Source organism: Barbatula barbatula (genome assembly GCF_947034865.1).
Source record: "Barbatula barbatula genome assembly, chromosome: 11".
Classification (NCBI taxonomy): domain Eukaryota; kingdom Metazoa; phylum Chordata; class Actinopteri; order Cypriniformes; family Nemacheilidae; genus Barbatula; species Barbatula barbatula.
In genome coordinates, this window is record NC_136774.1 from 18,913,199 (window position 1) to 18,933,686 (window position 20,488).

At 39.1% G+C, this 20,488-nt stretch overlaps 3 protein-coding genes across 4 annotated transcripts; 2 read left to right on the plus strand and 1 right to left on the minus strand.

The window, feature by feature from the left end:
• The first annotated feature begins 119 nt into the window (after positions 1-119).
• On the plus strand, positions 120-5,383 carry gclm (glutamate-cysteine ligase, modifier subunit). Its single transcript, XM_079466657.1, has 7 exons — positions 120-577; positions 2,229-2,294; positions 2,863-2,947; positions 3,022-3,078; positions 3,277-3,479; positions 3,710-3,824; positions 4,055-5,383. Exons 1-7 carry the CDS (start codon positions 455-457, stop codon positions 4,225-4,227), a joined length of 822 nt encoding a protein of 273 aa, XP_079322783.1. The 5' UTR covers positions 120-454; the 3' UTR covers positions 4,228-5,383.
• A 73-nt stretch (positions 5,384-5,456) lies between these two features.
• Positions 5,457-10,524, plus strand: dnttip2 (deoxynucleotidyltransferase, terminal, interacting protein 2). Its single transcript, XM_079468261.1, has 7 exons — positions 5,457-5,621; positions 6,811-8,846; positions 8,984-9,119; positions 9,236-9,331; positions 9,636-9,800; positions 9,985-10,094; positions 10,214-10,524. The coding sequence occupies exons 1-7, from the start codon at positions 5,547-5,549 to the stop codon at positions 10,317-10,319; spliced, it is 2,724 nt and encodes a 907-aa protein (XP_079324387.1). The 5' UTR covers positions 5,457-5,546; the 3' UTR covers positions 10,320-10,524.
• spata6 (spermatogenesis associated 6) lies at positions 9,794-20,053 on the minus strand. Of its 2 annotated transcripts, none has more exons than XM_079468262.1 (13): positions 19,879-20,053; positions 19,132-19,269; positions 18,975-19,023; positions 18,840-18,881; positions 18,380-18,504; positions 18,084-18,164; positions 15,951-16,199; positions 15,052-15,169; positions 14,924-14,973; positions 14,716-14,822; positions 12,968-13,064; positions 12,105-12,196; positions 9,794-10,849 (listed from the first exon to the last, which is right to left on the minus strand). In XM_079468262.1, the coding sequence occupies exons 1-13, from the start codon at positions 19,966-19,968 to the stop codon at positions 10,675-10,677; spliced, it is 1,413 nt and encodes a 470-aa protein (XP_079324388.1). In that variant the 5' UTR covers positions 19,969-20,053; the 3' UTR covers positions 9,794-10,674. The 2 variants fall into 2 exon arrangements, with proteins under 2 accessions (XP_079324388.1, XP_079324389.1); XM_079468263.1 differs by having other exon boundaries at positions 10,308-10,849; positions 14,924-14,964; positions 19,879-20,007.
• Positions 20,054-20,488: the final 435 nt, after the last annotated feature.

The window sequence follows — 20,488 nt, forward strand, 5'->3', positions numbered from 1 at the left end:
CTTTTCAAAACTACACAAGAATTAAGCAAGTATCTTAAAGATTTATTTATCCATAAAACTGAAACCGGAAGTGCTTCTTGGACAGTGTTTAAATATTGCGAAGGGGTCTTTACTGCGTTCTGCTGTGTAATGATGACAACGCATCGCAAAAAATAAAACACGTCCCTAAACGATTCCTCCAACCAACCGCAGGCTGATCCTTGCCAGGTTTTCAAGCGAACCCACCCCATGTTCTCATTGTGGGCGGGCATCTCTTTGCAGTTCTTTCCTCTACTTGAATGAACTGCGAGTGCAAAGTCAACTACACGGAGAGAGAGAGAGGGAGAGAGAGAGAGAGAGAGAGAGAGAGAGGGAGAGGGAGAGAGAGAGAGAGAGAGATAGAGAGCGCGAGAGAGAGAATGTTATAGTAATAGTTATACACAGGCATCACTTCAGTCACCGACATTTCCAAGCAATGGAGCCTCACGTAAACGCGCAACGGCTTTTTAAGCACGCGACAGCCCTGAAGATTCACACGGGGAATTTAGTCAACCGCAGTCGACTTAAGAAGAAATGCCCGTCTTCGCCTAGCGAGGAGGTAAATGACATGGGTTTGCTGTGCTTATAGTTCGTCTCGGTCATTCTTAGCAGGTTTTGTTCACGGCGTAAATGTGCTCGGTCCAGTCGTGGGACCGGTCAACCTCGTTGTTTATATCTACAAGGTTGTCGCTAGCGTTAGTCTGAATCAGCATGGCGGTTCCGTGTCGGTTCTTTTGAACGGTTCACTTCACGGAGTAGCTTCAAAGAAATAATAATACGCCGATTTGTGTCGGCCGTCTCTCGAGTATTCATAGACGTTCCCTTTGCGATCTAACTTATCTTTATGTACATATTTAGCGAAGGTGCTATCGCTCTTCTGGTTTAAAATGTCAATAAAATGATTGTGTAAGATGATGCGTTGTTTGACCAAACAGCAACAAAAATAGCCGATTCTCAAGAACGATTCGCTGGACGTGATCCGTCTGGTCATCTTGACGACGTCACTGCCTGGTTTGTGTCTCGTGATGATACTGGCATGCCGGTGTATGCAAAACCAATTAACCACTGGACACAGTTGTTGCGTATATATTAAAATCATCGTGTTTTCGTGATCGTTTGGTCATATTTTCATTTGGTAGCTGTTTGGGCTTTTGGGGATGGTTGAGAATATTGCTGTTCACGGTGTTATTTCACTATTATTGTGTTTATTGCTGCCGTGTTTTTAAGAAATTATTATTTTATGTTGCCTTTTCTAATGTGACATAGTGTTCCTGTAATTCAACTGTTGTCCATTGTGCTAGCATTGAAAATGTTGTGAGATTAAATCCCACATTGTGATCCGAAAATGTAGGCACCTTCAATGTACTGTCAGTAACTTTTTATAGTGTCAGCCAAATGCATAAAAATGAAAATACTGGACAGTAGAGTAAAGTTACATTGACTGACCCGTGTGAGTCCTCCTGACATGCAGGAGAAAGGTTACGCAATGTCATGCTGATGTAGATATTCTATGTAATGGGGTGGGGTTGGTTGCATGTTTTGTAACATAAGCGGTTGATTATATAATGCCTGTGGAAGCCAAAATCTCTTTCACAATCATAATATAAGATTTCATTTTCATGGCTTTTATGTTATGTTTAAGCACTTTTCTTTGCTTTTCTTTCTTAGTGCAAACATAATGGGTTCGATTCCCAGGGGACACGCAAACGAATGAAATTTAATGCATTTTAAGTCACTTTTGATTAAAATGTCTTCCAAATGCATAAATGTTAATGTATTGAAGGGTCATAATGTGGCTCCAAACCCTTACGAAATGTAATTTCACAGATGGCAGATGCTGGTAAAAAGGAACTTAACTATCGAAGGTACATTTTTCCAGTCGGCTTGTTTCCAGTTGGAGATTGAACCCATGATTTAGTGGCATGTGCCTGCCCTACCAGTTGAGCTAGTCAGTTTTGAAATAACAGGAATGAGAGAACGCTTACGCAGTTAACATTTTTTAGGAAATTTATTGGAAAAATATGCTTCCTTATATATCATTCGACCCAAAGAGTGGTTTAAATCTCAGCAGACCATCTGCAATATGTGAATGTATTTTTTCAAATAAATGGTTTGGGACAGGAAGTTGGCGAGAGTTCTCGTTTCCTAATATTTTGATTGTTTTGTAATTGTTGAATTTGTTATTTAAGTTTTTCTTCTTTTTCCCTCAGCTTCAAGACTGCATCCGAGGCACACTGACTGAGTGGTTGGCCACAATGCCATCAACACTTGATTCAGTAAGACTTCTTTAGCATAATATTCGTGAAAATGATGGAAATTGGTAGAAAACAAGTCCCTTTACAGTAATATAAACTTACAAAGATACTTTTTTTGAGGTCAGATATTGACAGAAACAATTACTCTTTTCCTGCAAAAGATGGCATACTCGCTGAATATAAACAGATGAACCCTCTGTGAATTGTGAGAAGTAGAACAGCAGTGCACTTAAATGAAAAGGCTGTTGTTATGGTGATCGGTTATGGCATATTGGCCTCCCTTTGGTTCGGGTGTGTGTCTGCTCCAGCTAGTTCTGCCATTGTCAGCAAATCCATGTCCCTCAGCGAATCTAAAGTAAAGCTCTTAACACACAAAAGCTGAGGCTTATCGTGCATTCCTTTCATGCAGTCTATTATCATTTTTCATGCAAAGTGACTGGAGTTTCATAGACAACATTTAAAAACAAAATAAATGTATAACTTCGATGCATAACCCAGTTAGTAACTTGATTAACGGATAATTGGTGAAAGCCTAGTTGTGTGATTCAGTAACCATTATTTTAAGATTACTTTTGGGTTTCTTTCACAGGAGCTTCCCAGTGTTCTGCACTGCACCATTCCAGAGAATACAGAAGCCATCACGCCAGAAGAGAGAGAGGAGCTGAAAGTGTCCGGTGAGAATTACTGCTAACGTTTAATGTCCAGACATGTTTTTTACAATGTAATAAATGTTTGTTTGTCTATACAGTTAAGCTTTTCCTCAGCGAGCCGGACTGCTCATCCATCAGAACTGCAGTGGACATGGGTAAGTGCTGCTTCTTAGTTTTATGACGTGATTGTTATATATTTATTTTCAATTATATTATTATAATTTGGGTTATGAAAACAGTCAGCAACCCAATTAGTCGGTTACCATTCATTCATAAAAAAAATTGTATAAAAGTTTTTTTACAGTGTTAAGTGTACATGAGTTTTAAATAATGTTGTCATATGTGGTGTTCAGCTTGTTCGTCATTAGCTGTGTCTCATCTGGATTCTGTGATCATTGCTCCTTCTCCGCTACTCGATGGTGAAATCCAGACTCTGATCCACCTGCAGCCGCTGTGGGAGGAGCTAGAGAGTCTCGTGCATAGCAAGAAAATTGCTGCTATCGGCACGTCAGACTTGGACAAATCCCTCCTTGAGGAGCTGTTTAACTGGGCTCAGGTCTGTTGTGACACTGGGAGACATAAATATCTTATAGAACATTCATTATTTATCACAACCCGTATTTACAGGTCTTGTTTTAAACACAGAACATGATACAAAGCCTTAAGTTGTGAGTTTTCTTTTTCATTGGGCGTTAAAATGTCACCATGGAACAGCAGTGTAACAAGGGAATCCAAATACCAAAATTTGGAAAAAAAACATCTTTCTTTATTTTTCACAATATTCAGGTAAAGCCAAGCAGTAACCAGGTGAATCTGGCCTCGTGTTGTGTGATGCCTCCAGACCTCACTGCGTTTGCTAAAGAGTTTGACATACAATTGCTAACACACAATGACCACAAAGGTGTGTATTTTGTCTTGCTGGATTTTCTCTAGCTAAGTCAATTTAAACCAGATGCATGATGATTTATTAATTTAGCAGACACCATTAATGCAAAGTGACTTACAAATGAGGGAGCATTTAAAGTTTTGCCCTTTAGACATAGTGATTGTATGCGCGTATGCAGGTTCTGGCACAAGATGAAGAAACCGCAGAGGAAGTTTAATGACGCAAGTCTTGTTTTTTGTTTTTAGAGTTGATCAGCGCTGCATGCTTCCAGGAAGCAGTACAGGAGAGCAGTAAGGACCTGCAGGTGGCAGACTGGAGCCTGGAATGGGTCTTGCGCTACTCCATCATTGTCAAGAGCAGAGGCATCATTAAATCAAAGGGCTACATCGTTCATGCTAAAAAGAGCAACAGCCATTAACGGCATGTTGGAGCAGCTTTCTACATTTACTTGGATGTTATTCCAGCTAATTTGAGGAACTAAGACATCAAAAATAATTTGTCGAAACACAAACGTGAACATGACTCTTCATTTTGATCAGAAGGAACAGAAATTGACTTGACCCCAACGCACATGAATTCTCTGCAGCTTAATTCTGAATGCAAAGTGCCTCTTTTTATTTCTGTTTGGTTTTCTTCTGTGATAAAAAGAATTGGGTAAAAATAAAAGTTAGAACGTATCAGTGATTGATAGGGTGTTAGATTAGGAAATGGGGTACCCACTTTTCAAGCAGTTCCTAGACATTTTTCTTATGGGGAATTTAATTATGAAATGTAGAATGTGTTTTAACAAACAGTGGGCAACATAGTTGTAGATATTTTTTACTTCAAATTTTAATGTTGACTTTACTTCATGGCATTTTAAGTTTGTATAATTTATTTTCATTGCAGCGCAAAGTGTTTAGTCCTTAGATGTTTTTTTTCTTGTTTAGGAAGATAATCTCTCTTGTCTCCTGCATGTAAACTAAATTATTTGCTTATCTGACATGTATTCAAATTAAGCGACTGACGAAACTTTTGTGGAATGCCTTTAACGTGCATAGCATGATGAACATTGCTTTATTGCATATAAAAACACCGGAAAATGCCACAGCAGATCAGACAATCTAAAATATTGTCAGAAAATATATTTTACCTGTTATTTATTCATGGTAACTATGGTTCCTTTGGGTCCAAATCGTATAAGAGAACATTATTCATGTACTGTACATGTCATTGCTATTTTCAAATCCCATATTGTGGTAAACGATTTTCATTTGATTTATAAACATCAGAATTTAAAGCTAACCATAGTCTGACATTTGGTTTTTATTCATTTTAAGAATATGTATTGGATTTATGCAACTGAAATTTTTAAGATTTATGAAAAACTTTCCTAAGACCAACAATAACGTATTTGGTGTTTTACTAAATGTATTTATAGTAGCTGTCCTGCGTGTTGAATATGCAAGGCAAATATCATGAGTTTAATTAATTGAGAACACGCACATACTGATCATTTTTGTATTATTGTTATATTTTATTTCATTATATTACATAGCAGTGGCAAATATGGACATAGTTAAAACCACTTTGGTAAACAGAAATGTATTAATCTCAAGAGTATGTCCGAAAAGCTTGCATAAATCCATCTCATTACGTTCAACTCACCCCGCTATGCCGCTTCGATGACTTGCGTCATGACGTCCAGAGAATGCGTCACCAGCCGGAAGTTCCTTGAACGTCATCATCAGTGGCAAGATGGTGGCCACCAGGAGAGGAACACGCGTGGGCTCCCCTGTACAAAATATAAACGATGAAACCTCTCGAGCAACGGTATATTATTATACTTTTTATCAGTTGTTATACTTTTTTTTATCAGTTGTTACAGTTCATCATTCTGAATGTATAGTTTTAACGTGCATTCTCGCGATAACGAGTTGGCGCGCATGTGTCCATAAATGACCATGCTTCAGATAAAGTGTGTGGAAACTAAAACTTTTAAATGACTTGAAACTTTTGAAATATTGATTCATTCGTTTTTTGCGCTTTTTTGCGTTGACTAGTTTGTATCAAAACAATCGATGGGACATGCTTGACAACATTTGATTTTATAAATTTGATTATATTATATGGATGACTGTAATGTGTCTGGGTTTACGTTTTATTATCTCAAAAGATATACGTATTCTTAGCCAAAATTTTATGTTTACATTTTCCTGTTCATATTTAAGCACACGTTGCCTCCAGAACTCTATACATATGTATACGGTGCTTTATACACGGCACAGCACACATTAGACCACATGTCGTATTAAAGGGGAAACACAACATGTTTCAGGAATCTGTCATAAACTTTTTCAACAAAAAACATATTCATCAAATATTAAACTGGAACAACGTTAAATAGTCTATTCACGTTTTCATACGCAAATTAAGTCGGTGTTCTGTCGATTTGTCCGTAGGGATGAAATTAATATGTAGGATGATTTTTTACAGATTGTGGTAGCAGTATAAAATAAACAGGGCGATTGATTTTTTTTAAAGCGCAAAAAAATGATGCAATATTGATATGCGCATGCCCGTTAGGACAATCTGAAGGGTAGGATGGAATTTTAGGACACATGCACGTTCCGTTTCTCTCAGAAGGACTGCAAGTATATAACTGTAATCGGGCATCCAAATTAAAATAATAAAGTGTATTACTGTTTTTTTCTAGCCTGTAAAACAGAAAATTCAAGAAAGTTTAGATAACATTAATATTTTACCTTTGGTATGTATGTTTTGTATATGTATAGACAGGAATGAGAAGTTGACAGGAAGATGTGCTTAGAGTTGCATGACAGTAATACCAGAATGCAAAATAGGAAAAAATCTTGCTTTGCTTTGGTGACAGAATTTGTTCTATTCAGCATGTTTGTTTAGAATTATGTTCATTTACATATTGATCTTTGTTTCATATCGATTTGAATAACACACGCTAGTATATGTATGAAATCCTGATTTGAATTTGTTGTCTTCATAGGTCCCCGCTCCGTCAACAAGAGCAACACGTCACAGAAGCGTAATGGAGGAAAAGCAATTCCAGTCAGACCTCACTGGTGACTCCCAGCCAGATGAGGAGAAAGACGAAAGTACCGCCCCTTCCTTACCAGCAAGTCCACCCAAGCGAGAAACCAGAAGATCCATGCGTCTCATTGCTGACAAAAAACAACCTGACTCAACCAATGAAGCTGATGTTTCGGAATCCGAATCCTGCTGCTCTGTAGCTTCAGATGTGAAGGCGACACCTAGAACTCGCAGAAGGACCGTAACCAGGGAGAAACCCAAAACTCCAGCAAAAGATGACCTATCTGAAGCGGAATCCTGTTCGCCTGCCGTTTCTGTGACTTGTTTGCGAAGAGCCCCGCGTAGCTTAAGAAAACGTGTTCAGACTCCAGCAGTGTCTGATCCTCCAAAGACCAACGATGGTGGTCTTTCAGAGGCGGGGTCCTGCAGCTCTGTGATCTCGCTCACCAAAGTCATAGACACTCGTAGGATAACCAGGAGTCGCCGGAGGACTGCTTTGTTGGCTGCAGAACCGGATCCATCTGATCACGACTCATGCTCCTCTAGTGTTTCTGGTCTCCAGGGCTCTGTTGTCCGCAGGTCTGCAAGGAACCAGAAAGGGAAACTGACCGAGCCAATCCCTTTGAATTTTGATGAAACCACGGACACCCCTTCCTCTCCAGTGTCCAGGAGGCCAAGAGAGCGTAGAAGCAGGACAAAGTCAGAACCTGCAAAAGAGGCATGTGACTCGGATGAATGCAGGTCTGGTCCTAGCACAAGTCCATGGAGATCGAGGAGGCGTCAGGTGAAAGGGGACACTGTTGGCGAGTCAGATTCGGAATCGGTACCCACCGATGTCTGCACCTCTCAGGATAGTATAAGCTCTTTAAAAGGAAGGGGGACTCCATGTAGTAGCCGAACCGGCTCTGCCAGTAGTAACCGTGCCATGCCTATAACCAGAACGAGAAGCAAAGCAAGCGTTACATGTGTTGATGCAATGGTTCAGGAAGAGAGGGAATGTGAGAAGCGTGAACCACTACCTCTCCAGTGTGAAAGTGTTGTGACATTGGGTGTAGAGGACATAGAGGAACCAATGGATAGCACCATGACCGACACCGGCGAAGCCCAAGAGTGCACCATAACTGAGGAAACGGCTGCAGATATCACTCTCGTTCTTGATCCGGATGAGTCTGCTGAGAGCAGTTTACATGCAGATGTTAAGATCCTGGAGCCTCGGAACACGCCGGAAACAGCTTGTGCTGTTTCTGCGTCTGAAAATGCAGACTCTAAAACACAGTTCCATCAGGAAAAAGCAGTGGATGAAATGGCTGCTACAGTTGCTATGGATAAAGATGTTGCCATGGAGAATAATGAGCCGGTGTTTGTGAACGCAAACCGTGCTGTCGAGGATCAGGCAAATTGTGATGCGGTAGGTGCCGACCCAGAGGCCTCTGGACCATCTGCGGTTGAGAAGAATGCGACGGATGTTGAGGAGACTGTTGTGTGTGAGAAAGTAGTAGTGACCAACGATGCAAAAGAAATCTTTACAGCAAGCATGGACGAAACGTCTGTTTTTTTAAAAGATGCAGAAAAAGAAGAATGCCCCTCTTCAAGCACACATAACCAATCGGATTTAACAACAGCAGAGCAACCATTTAAAAGATCTCCTCGTAAAGAAATGACCAGTTTACTTTACAGCAGTGAGGATGAAGAGAGCCCCGATGAAGGTATGTCTGCAGATGAGGAGGAAGAGGCGGGTGCTTCACAGGAAGCTGTGGATGAGGTCCGTGATGAAGAAATAAGATGTCCAGATGAAGGTCAGTCGATGGAAGAAGCTAAGAGTAGCGGACTGTTTGTCATCGACACCAGGCCTGGACTGTGTCCTGATGAAAAGTATTATGTTGATGCAAAGCAAATTGAGGAAGAAGATGAGGAGGAATTTGTTGATGAGGAGGGGGATGATGATGATGATGATGACGATTCACAAGTGCTCTTTGCGCCGAAAAGGCCTGTGTAAGTTATTTTTGTAGTCTCTTAAAATGTTTGGAGGTATTACACTTGATTTTAAGCTTTTGTTTACATGGCTTCCTTAAAAAAGTTTTTTAAATATTGTTAAATTCTAATAAACTAAATGTGGTCTTTTTCCTCAGGATGGAGCTATCTACTTCTATTGATACAGGTCTGAAGGTGAAGGATCTTGGTGGTTTGTACATCAGTTTTGACGGCAAACAGAAAAGTCTTTCTAGCGGCTTGAAAACTCAGAAGAACCAAAGTAAAGTAGATGAGGTAAATTGTAAACATTTTAATAGTTAAATGTGTAACTTAACATTTAAAACAGTTTAATGTTTAAAGTTTTAGTTACTTTGAAGTAAACGTTTTCCTAAAAAGGATTTTTCTTTCAGTTGCTGAAAAAGAGTGTTATTGTTCCTGATTTTGAGAAGAAAGATGCAATCCCTCCATACAAGGAATCAAAGCATGCTGCTAAACTTAAGCGCAAGGTGGGCAGACCTGTTTTTTTAGTTTCTTTTAGAGTGTGTTTTTTATGGTTGTCTCTTCTGTTAAGGTCTGTTTGTTTGGCCCGTTTTTAAAAATGCATCCAATTTCATTCATATAACTTTTCCAGATTAACCATAAAAACTTTAATATAAGATGAGATAAGGATAAGGAATTTCAATAATAGACATTATAGCATAGAAAAACTGTCATTTTCAGGCTTGAATCATTCTCTAAATGTAAAGTCATGTGTTTCAATAAATTGTTAATGATTATTAATCTTATTTGCACAATATCTGTCATATTTAGGCAGAAAGAGAGAAAACCACTGGTGATGGCTGGTTCAACATGAAAGCCCCTGAATTAACAGAGGAGCTCCGGAATGACCTGAAGGCCCTAAAGATGCGTTCAGCTATGGACCCAAAGCGCTTCTACAAGAAGAATGACAGAGAAGGATTTCCTAAGTACTTTCAGGTGAGGAACGAGTCTTTATTATCCCTTGTAAAATTATTTCTTATTTTTTTCAAAAGGTAAATGTTTCTTAGAACAATTGTAGCCTCAGAAATAGTAAACAATCAATTAACATCCACGCTTGTCTTAAAAAGCAGACAATGGCATACTATCCTAGTATTTGCATCAAAGTTTCTGATTGTTTCAGGTGGGCACAGTGGTTGACAGCCCTGTAGACTTCTATAGTTCCCGAATCCCCAAAAAACAGAGGAAAAGAACGATTGTGGAGGAGCTTCTCCATGATGCAGAGTTTAGAAGGCAAGTTAGTTTGTGATTGTGTTCTGACGATTTGTATTTATAACAATGTACCTTAATCTCTAAATGTTCACGATATCCCTGTTTTTGTCTAAAATATGCCTATTTCTCATTCTTTTCAGCAATAACAAAAAGAAGTACCAGGAAATCATGACCGATAAGGCAGCACACGCGGCTGGCAAGATGTACAAAAAGCATAAATTCCATAAAAAGAAAACCCATAAATAAAATCTTTAATGTTTTCCTCTTGTTGTAAATATGGAGGAACTAAATTGGGTTTTATTGTAAAGGACTTTTAATCATTTTGTTTTGTACAATTATGTTTACTCCATGCAGAGTTAAACAGTACTTTAAACCTGGCTAGAAGAAATTCAGGGCAGATGAAATTTATGATGGCAGATTTGTCTCAACATACAAAATAAATCAAGTCATCAAATATACTCCTCGTCTATTTTTCTGTTGCTTATCATGACAGTTCATTGTTGCACATGTCATTATATTGAGGTATGGCAAACAGTTAATTATTTTCAGTATAAGACAAAATGCTACAGTGTGTCCATCAGGGATTATATTTAGACTGCAGTTAGGTTCTTTTTCCATTGTGTTGTGGTTGTGATGCATTTCTGTAGAGGTTCTTGTAGGTTCTGCTTAAACTCTCTTCAAACACGGCTCTGTGAGGCTTCCCTGTGTACATGGCTGCTCTGTTAGTCCAAAATGTTCCTTCGTCGAAATGAACAGATGGCTCTCCAGTAATAAGCCTGCGGCAAGGACAGAACAATGTGTTACCTATGTTTATTAAATGACAAACTAAATGCATGGTTTATATTAATCTACAACAATTAGACACAAAATATATTTTGATGAATGTAGTACACCAAACAGTCCTGGGGCACTTTTTACTGTTGTAATTTTTCTTACAATGGTGTCCCAAGAACTGTTTGGTAACAAGCATTCTTGCAAATATCTTTCTCTGCATTCAACCAAACAAAGACATTTATACAGGTTTGGAACAACTAAACAACTAAAGCGCGAGAAAAAGTGTGAGAAGTGAACTAAGAAATGCAAAAGATTCTAAACCATTTCAATGTTTTACGTCATTGGTAAATCTTAATATTTCAAAGTGCATGTATCAACCTCCTGGATAAAAAAATATAGGTTTATGGTTTACAATAAGGTTGTGTTTATTAAATTAATGCACTGAAATTATTTGACAGGACCGTTTTTTTAAACAAATCCGAGTTTAACTTCAGTTGACAGAATCTTTCATGAGGCTGGTTATCATCCAGGTTTAAAACCTGAATCGGCGATAAAAGGCAGTTTTCAAAAACAGGAAAAAGCAACATCTTTAGAGGCCAAAGCTCAGGATATTATGTAAATTATTTTTGAGGTTTTTCAGTACTTCTTACAAAGAAAACCCATAACCCCAACATATTTCATTTACAGTTTTTAAACCGCTTGCACACAATTTTTGAAAGCGGACACAACATTTAAAATGCCACATCTCCAGGGCAAGTGTTTAACAGTTATGACAAATAGAAAACACCATGGGTTTTTTTTGCACATTCAGTGCGTAATGTGTCATGGCACATGTACATGCACAAATGTTCTATAAAATGTGTATGCATAATCAGTAATGTCTAGGCAAAAAATATTATCAATCAATATTATTTATTTAATATGAATAAAAAATAAACATTCGTGAAAATATTGATACGGGAATAATGACAAATGAAAGAAAAGTGAACATTGAAATGAAAAACATTAAACAAATTTTTATATTTAGATGCAACCCAAACTCCCAATGATGTACTGCATTAAAATGAAAAACAAAAATAATGTTCAAAATGGTGAATAATTGCAATGTGGACTTTATAGGTCTTTAGCATCCTTTACATCACAAAAACAGGTTTGATTTTGTCTCTCTATAAAAGTTCTTCGAAGTGCTCTTCTCATTAACGCTAAAGTGTCATTTAGTTCCATTTTAAACTAAAAATCTATAGGGTGTTTGTTTACCTGTCCTGTGGCAGCCGGCTGTCAATCTCTGACTCACTGTGAGTGGGCCCAGGTACACTGTGTCTGAACCCTCCCTCCGCATTCACGTCATCCTGACAAACCAGACAATTTGTAACTTTTTTACAATATAAAAATGAGCAATAATAATTGGTATCTTCATCCATTTAAACTATTGACATTCAATAAATTCACATTCAATGACACTGTAAAATTTGGAGGAAAATCAACGAAGAGCTTAACACACTTAAATAAATATTCTGCACTGGGCCACAAAGCATTGCTCTATTTTCCTGAGCGACAGAAACTCAAATTATCCCAAATGACCTTACATGCTTTGGTAAATCACACTGAAGCAGACCCATGACATCTGCTGTTCAGAAACCTTTTTTAAAAGACCTGTACAGCACAATAAACCACTACTTTCATCATTTTGACTTTGAAGTGCATTCTCAGTCCCCTTCTTGACGTGGGCTTCATGCAGCGCTTGGCATCCGACCGTGCCACTGTGTTATTTCTCCTCTCTGAGTCCCTACCGACAGCTGTCAGACCTCCCACGGAAAACCGTCTGCTTTTCTTTTAAGGGGATTTGTGGAAGCTTAGAGTAATAAGACTTTGCTTTGCTTACACACCAGGCCATTGGGCTGAAACACGCTGTGGGCAATGATGCATTTAAACGGCGATTTTTGAGGAGAATATGCACGTAAAGCGATTACACGTTCACAGTAGCGTCAATAAGATGGATGTGAATGCAAAACGTCTGACAGAATCAACGGAGGTTTGAAACGCACTAAGTGGCTAACATGTGTAATTTAGTGTTTCTGGGAATCATCTCGCATGGGTGAACACTAGGATGAAATACGTACGAAAGAAAGTTTGCGGAGAGCTCCGTGGATGTTCAAGACCCTCTGCACTCGTTTGTGGATCTCCTGCGACCGTGAAGGGCTCGTAGGACTTTGAAACCTGTAGGGGATGAAAACAGCGTTTTGAAATCACATTTTCCTCTAACGTTAAATTAAACAAATCAATTTATTAACGGCAAATAAGAACTATTAGATGAGAAAACCTTTATGAAAAAAGTACAACTCTGACCACTAGTCTGTGCTGTTGACATTAGAGTGAACAGCTACTGTATCATGTTAGGAAATCCAGATGATTTGTTGTAAATTTCAAACCACTTAAATCATGAAGTTAAATCACAAACACACACAGACAAAGACATTCATCTCCTGCCCTGTAGCAAATGCTGATATTTTCATTTTACGCATTTAAATATCCCACAAGAGAGGAAAAGAAAGGCAGCTTGAATGAGAAAGTCTTGGTGATCAAAATATTACCCACACACGTGAAAAAACTAGCAAGATTTTATTACTTTTGAAACGATCCCTTAATAAAAAAAAGGCACATATTTTTACAAAAGGTCACCATGCTTTAGTTTTAATGACCGTACAGAAGTTCAGAAGCGCCGTTTCCCCCGATCAGCAGCTCAAAAAGACGTGCCTGCTCTCACATTGTGGGAATCTGTGGAGCCAGCTGTAATCTCCGGGCCTCTGACTGAGGTCATGCTTTCAATTGACAGAATAGTATCACACATTTCCCACTATTTACTCTCAAGTCTTAGATTGTCTATTGATTTTAAATGTTTGCTCTTGGTCCTGCGGAAAAAGAGGCAGCGGTAGAGAGACTTGCAAACAAACAAACATTTGCTGGTTTGCAGCCGGCGTTCAGATCAATGACGAGGGTCTCACGGAATTTATTAAACTGCGCATCGGGTCAAACGCATTAGATCTCGCTGAAACCCAATCAATACCATTTCCCATGTTGTCGGAGCATCTTTTTTTTCTCCTCATAAGTAATGAACAAACATGACAAAACATCAGACTCTGTCATTTGAAGGTGAGGCAGTAAATTCATCTAGTCTGTTGTGTGTGATCGCAATATAGATTTGTGAAACGGATGCTCTGTTTACCAAGCTCTGTTTTTGTGAGCCACACATTTAGTCAATATCATGTAATTGGAAATTCAAAGGAAACAGGCATGGGGTTGCACTTTTAGTTTTTGCTTGCTGCATTTTTGTAGGTTCAAGACAAATGCATCTAACAAAATATGGATCTTAAGTAATGCTCTTACATAGCCGTGACATTAACCTTTCCCTCTGTGTTTTTCATCATAAGTATAAAGCTTTTGTTTGTCCCTAATACAAATGAATCATCCTAATGACAAAAACAAATAGAATGGAAGGAACATACGTCCCAGACAAAAACTGATATCTATTGACAACACTTTGTTGAAGTTAATAAGAACATTGGAAATAAAAACTTTGTATTTCGCAATTCTAGTGTCTGTATAATGTTCTACAAGACTATTTCCCTTTCTTTCACACAGTCTCTTTTTTGAAAGAAATGGGATGTATTGTCCTCTTGAGAGACATGTGACAACATTTCTAGTAATAATGTGTTCATTTCTAGATGTGTTAATACTCGCTGGTATTTTCAAGGGAGCATTTCAGTGGAAGAGTTTTGACAAAGTGACTGACCCCCTGTGCAGTGTGCACACTTCAAAAATAAGCATTTACCTAATCGTAAATGCTGATGAAAATAAATGTAAAACTCACCGTTCCCTGAGGGTGGAGTGGTTCAGGCCTGGACTTTGATCTTGGACCATGCTGAACACAGGGGTGGAATTATCTTTGGGGCCTTTATTCCGGGTATCACTGTCCGCCTGCACGGTTGTCTCCCCAAAGACATGAGGGAGAAATCAGGGTCAGAACAGGCAGTTCATTTCTAGCCACAATGCAACAAACTGCTTGCTTTCCAACTTACTCGAGTGTGCTTTGATCTGAAACTTCCATGGAGAGAGGGATCTAGAGAGCCTCAACAATGCATAAAATGACATTTTTAATACTGAAATCACTGGATCTTCATCTTTAATACTCAAATATTATAGTCACCTGTGGGGTCTGCAGAAAAGCTCAGTGGTCGGAGGTGAAGAGGGCTTCTTTTATCAGAAAGGCGGGATGCAGGAAGTGTGGGGGATTCCATTATTGACGTGTTTGGACTCCGGGGCACCTGTGGAAAGAAAACGCAACTTCTTTTCTCCTTCAAAGATAAACAATCACTCGTGTCTCTGCTTTAGCAGGTGCAGCAGGACTCCATTGACACATGGGGCATTGATTATTCAAATGAATTTGTCTTTCATTTCAGAATTAATCACTTTTGAAAGTGAAAGTAAGGAGAGAAACTTCTGAGACAGGTACTGGTTTTCTAGGTGTTCGTGTATCGGTTGAACTTTCAGACATCAATTAGACCAGTGCCACTTAATAATAAAGTGACCATGGCGGATAATGGAACAAGCTATTTCCTTACCATGGAAAACAAGTGTGCCGACTTTAAACACACATTGATAAACTTAGCAGGCTAATCTGCAGAAATGAAGAGGGAAGTACTTGTTAATCACGGCCTGACTCTTAAATACTTGAGGTTAATTGTAGCCTCGGGATTTCCTTTGAAAAGGCAACACCCTTTTTAAAAACCCTGGGACAGAGAATGCCGTGGTGGTATCAGACAAGAAATCAAAAGCTGCCTTTTCGCACATGACAGCTTTGATATTTGCACCCCAGGACGTACTGTTGTTTTAGAAAACATGAACAAAAACAAGAGGGTGATTTTAACACGGCCGTCTGTCTGCTTTTATCAAACGCCCCCGCAGTGAAATTAAAATATTGCATATTTACTGTATATTACAATACAACATAAATGCCATTTTTATTCAATAAAGAAAACTAAGCATTACGCACTGTTATCATGATTTCATTAGTCAATATTCCCATCAGCTCCTCAACATACCCACCACGAATGGAGCCTGAGGGGCCGTCTCTTTCTTAAAGATGTAGGGCCCTAGTTTAAAGTGGCCGAGTCGTTGTCTGGTCTCCTCGGACAGCTGACACATCCTGCGGTGGGTATAGGGTGAAAATGCACGGGACTGAGACACCACTGTTGGTTTCGCATAGTTACGGTGTGGCGCAGTGTTCGGCTTCCTCTTTTTTAGAATTGCAGGGCTGGTTATCACACAGCAGGGTTTAACGGAAGGGCCATATACCTTGACAGGAAGAAAAACAAACATAAAGCAATACATATAATGTGTTATTATTTGGTCAATTTCATAGCACATTAAACCTCTTTCTTTTGCCGCAAATCTAAATGTGTATTAGTCACGCTTTATGTTTCTCACTTTGTTTGGCGAGTATCTAACAAATTAGAAAAGAGCCTGTAAACTTTGACAACACTGTATTTACAGAAATTATTAATGTTACGTATTTCCATTTACGTTCAATGCCGTTACGACATCCAAGAACATGTGAGTTGAATAAGTGTCTTGTGAATTTTTGTGAACTTTGAATTTGAAAAACTTAAGGTTGGTGAGGTATATCATTTCAATGCCACTAGTGAATTGCATCTTAGAAACAAACAGACGACCACAAAGGGCATTCACAGAAAACAATGCAGAAACAGAAGAAAAACACCAATAGGTGTGGAGTTCTACAAATCGTAAACAGAACAGCATCACTAATAAAATGCAACACTTTTTTTATTAATAACCTTTAAAATACCCAAAAGGTTGTCTCCGAGGAAAAGAGCACAGGGTTACTTTAATTGTAAATTATCCTGCAAAACTCTTTCTGTGCATCTACAGCTAATCCACTAATTTCCTTCTTATGTACACATGTAACCTGACGTGAACCTTCCTCAATGTTCCAATCTCACCTTTGCAGGCAAATGACTGCAATAACTCTAATCTCAGCTAACATAATTCTGAGCCCCAATAAATGTGTTCCTGCAGGCGCTGCCTGGGTAAATACGTTTTTAAAAATGTTAATTGCATTTGATGGCCGGTCTCAACCTAATATGATAATGGCATTACATGGATGTAAAAAACAATGATAATTTAAATGCTAATTGGAACATCCTGGCGTATTAAGTCATTTAGAAAAAGCAGAGAAAGAAAAAAGTAAATCCTGCTAGCGATTGCTGTTTGAAGAGTAGAGATTTAATGAAATTAAACTAAGTGGCTTTTTTCCTTTTAGTCCTCGCTCTCTTTCTCTCTCCTTTCTTTCTCTTTAGACGGCGGGACGGACAAAGAGGCCGTTTTAAAGCAGGAGTCGCGCTTGTCTGATGTGATTAGTGGCTCGGCTGGTGTTGGTAATGGGAGATAAATCCGGATGTCCTTGAAACAACAAAGCCTGCACCACGAGTCGCTTATTAAACAAGCTCTGTTCAAATGCATGCAAATCATGCAGAAGCCTGCTTTATAGAAAGCCGTGTCAAGTCTGGACCAGAGGCGTGACTTGCTCATGAAACGGACCAGATGAGATGCTTTCCTGTAGCTCAGTGGTTAGAGCATGGCACTAGCAACGCCAAGGTCATGGCTTCGATCCCAGGGGATTGCACATACTTAGAAAACAAATGTATAGTATAATGCAATGTAAGTCACTTTGGATAAAACGCAGAGACGGCATGACAAGGGCCTTAGAAACTTGACATAAAGGATGTGAGGAGTCTGTCAGTGATTCTAAATGGACCATGCTCAAACACAGAGGGGTTTAAGACCATCTGATAGAAGAGACAAATTGGAAGACTCAAGTCCAGCTGATCAACGCTGTCTTTGGAAGCAATGGCTGGATCTTGGAAGAGAGGACCTGGGTGGAAACTAACCATTTCCCTTTACTTGTAGAGTACATAACATCCTGAAATGGTGCAGTTGGCAGTCGAAGAAAATATATTTGTTTATTTTGGCGTATGGAACCAATTAAACTACTACTGAACATTAAACCAACAAAAAACTCAATTAATATAATTCTATATTTTACTCAACAAAATTGGCAGCTGCCTATGCAAGCGGGACAGTTCACAAGGTTTTGGAGCAGAGCTAAACAGCATTGTGCATTCGCTGCAGCATGAGAATAACAAAAGCCCAAAGACTCACAGACATGGCAGGCTGACCATGTTTCACTTCACACTCCTCAATAATGGACGTCGTTGAAAACTCCACTTTGGGAGAGATTCCCTGAGGGAATAAGAAAGGAGAAATGTAAAGCAGACAAAAACATCAAAGACTTTCAAAATGATGAAAAGACAGAGGGCCTATGCAGATAATAACACTCTTGGCAGATCAATTTACCAAAACAATCTACGTCTTCAAGCAAACAGCAGGAAAATAGCTCTTGCTTTTAAGATGCATCACAGATATGACATAAAATGCTGAAAGGAAGACGCACGCACAGGGAAAGAGACAGATCTCTTCATCAGAATCTCTCTCTCTGGGCCAGGGCTTCTGGGAGCAAGACGTGGGCCGGGATACAGAAATTCCCGGGTGTTGCCTTCAAATGTGGCCAGGATCTCACCCTCTGCACAGTAATGAAAAATAGACGATGGAACGTTGACTTTTTTGACAGCACTAGGTAATAAAGCTGTACCTGGATAATAAAGCTGTTTAATAATTTTTTTTGTCGTGTTTTAAAGCAATTACATACGCAAAGAAATCCCACCTCATGAGACCTCTATAAAAGCAGTATGGTTTATGCATACTGTAATGAAAGCACTCGCTCTAATGCATTTATTCCCAGCTAATGTTGGGTGTTTTTTGGAAATTGCGCCAAACTCAAATGAACTCTTTTTCGATGGATCTCAATCTACAATCTCAAATACCAGTGCTACAGTCAGAATAAACGTGAGATTTTACCTGGAGGAACAAGCTGAACGAGCTCTAAAGAGGTTGTATCATCTACAGGGGAGAAAAAACATGGTGTATACGTTTATTGATCTGTGGTTATGAAACAACACAAGACAAACTGAAGATGGGTCTAAGGATTCTTACTCTCCAGATGCTCTGCTATACCACCTGGGTCAACCACTCCGACAAAGGTCTGATGAAGAGAATGAGATAAGAAAATAAAGGCACACAGTGTGAGCCAGCATACGTCACGGGTTTGAATCAATCAAAGCTGTTTCAGTAAAGTCTTTGCAGTGTGCACCTTTACAAACACCATTTTTTCGTGAATCCGGAGAGGGAATGCTGGAGGAACACGTTTGGATTTGTGGTACTGGCCCATGATTTGAACACTCAGATAAATGTCTTCTTGCGGTTGTAACACTAATCCTGGACAAGTGATCTGAAAGGAGGTTAAAGTAATAGTTTACCCCAAAATTACATTTCTTTATCCAATAGCCTGGTGATTCTTTCAAAAATAACTTTGAATGTTCCACAGAATAAAAAAGCAATTTGAAGTGAATAAGAGGCTCCCTTGCTGTTGGGAGGTTTAAGTAAGGCCGGCAGAGGGCGCATACCCTTTGGTCTGGACATGGCGTTTTATAGTTTTAGGTGTTATAATGATAATAACACAAACCAACGTTTTCTTTTAGAAAATGAATAACAAAAATACACTGCATGTCTATCGGAACATACATTTCCTCATTTATGCATGAGGTGCGTGTACCAGACACTGCGCTGCCTTAGATAACGTAACGTTGGATGCTACCCGCTGGCCAAACCTCACAGCCGTTGTTTGAATAAACGCATTTTAGACTAAAATGCAAGAGTGCTTATTAAACTGACTCTGCTCGTTAAAGCTCCGTTGCAACCCAAACTGGACTGACTCGGTCACCCGTGATAGCCACTTGTTGCTAACGGCGCTCCAAACTTCCATCGTGACAAACGCAAACAGGAATAACGATGTTTTGGGGCGAAAATAGTAAATAGGGGACGCGGCTGATGTACTTACAGCTTGAATTTTCAATTCGATCGTGCATTTCAGCGCTTTTTGCCGTGATTTCGAGACGGAAGCTTTCTTGGGCGGTGTCTGTCCACCCATGGTTTTAAACTTGGTTACTATGACTACTGCACAAGCGGACGCTGCTTCAGAACCGAGAGAGGAAGTGCGGACACAGTCACGTGACACGAGCAACAAAAGTTTGCGTGTCGGTCGTGTATTATTTAGACACCGCTTTGGAAAAGCATTTTTTGCGTATCATGGTAAATTTACTAGCCTTCAATGGTAGTTATTGAGGTTCATTTGTGATAACTATGATTGCACTATTAATACACAAACAAGAATAATATCTTAATATAAGAAAAGTTCATTTCCATTTTACACCCTATGTTGTGACGTGCATGCATATTTATTATATGCAACACAAATTACACAATTGCTATAGTTAGTCTATTGTAAAAACATTCATTTACGTCATCGTCGGACATCCAACTATGCTTTTCGAAAGACAAGAAAATATGAGATCATTTTCATCAACTTTTCCTTTAAGGCACGGGCCTCTGACATGTATTCTGTCAATGTGATAAGTTGCAGTTTAAAGCTCCTTATAATGATGCTCAAT

Coding starts and splice junctions, on each gene's coding strand:
- dnttip2 (XM_079468261.1), top strand. CDS start 5,547: ATGGTGGCCACCAGGAGAGGAACACGCGTGGGCTCCCCTGTACAAAAT. Junction 8,847..8,983: donor TTTGCGCCGAAAAGGCCTGT/GTAAGTTATTTT, acceptor CTTTTTCCTCAG/GATGGAGCTATCTACTTCTA. Junction 9,801..9,984: donor GATTTCCTAAGTACTTTCAG/GTGAGGAACGAG, acceptor TGATTGTTTCAG/GTGGGCACAGTGGTTGACAG.
- spata6 (XM_079468262.1), bottom strand. CDS start 19,968: ATGGGTGGACAGACACCGCCCAAGAAAGCTTCCGTCTCGAAATCACGG. Junction 15,170..15,950: donor CCCCTCAGGCTCCATTCGTG/GTGGGTATGTTG, acceptor TTCTTTCCACAG/GTGCCCCGGAGTCCAAACAC. Junction 13,065..14,715: donor CACTCCACCCTCAGGGAACG/GTGAGTTTTACA, acceptor CATCCCCTACAG/GTTTCAAAGTCCTACGAGCC.
- gclm (XM_079466657.1), top strand. CDS start 455: ATGGAGCCTCACGTAAACGCGCAACGGCTTTTTAAGCACGCGACAGCC. Junction 578..2,228: donor CGTCTTCGCCTAGCGAGGAG/GTAAATGACATG, acceptor TTTTTCCCTCAG/CTTCAAGACTGCATCCGAGG. Junction 3,079..3,276: donor CAGAACTGCAGTGGACATGG/GTAAGTGCTGCT, acceptor TGTGGTGTTCAG/CTTGTTCGTCATTAGCTGTG.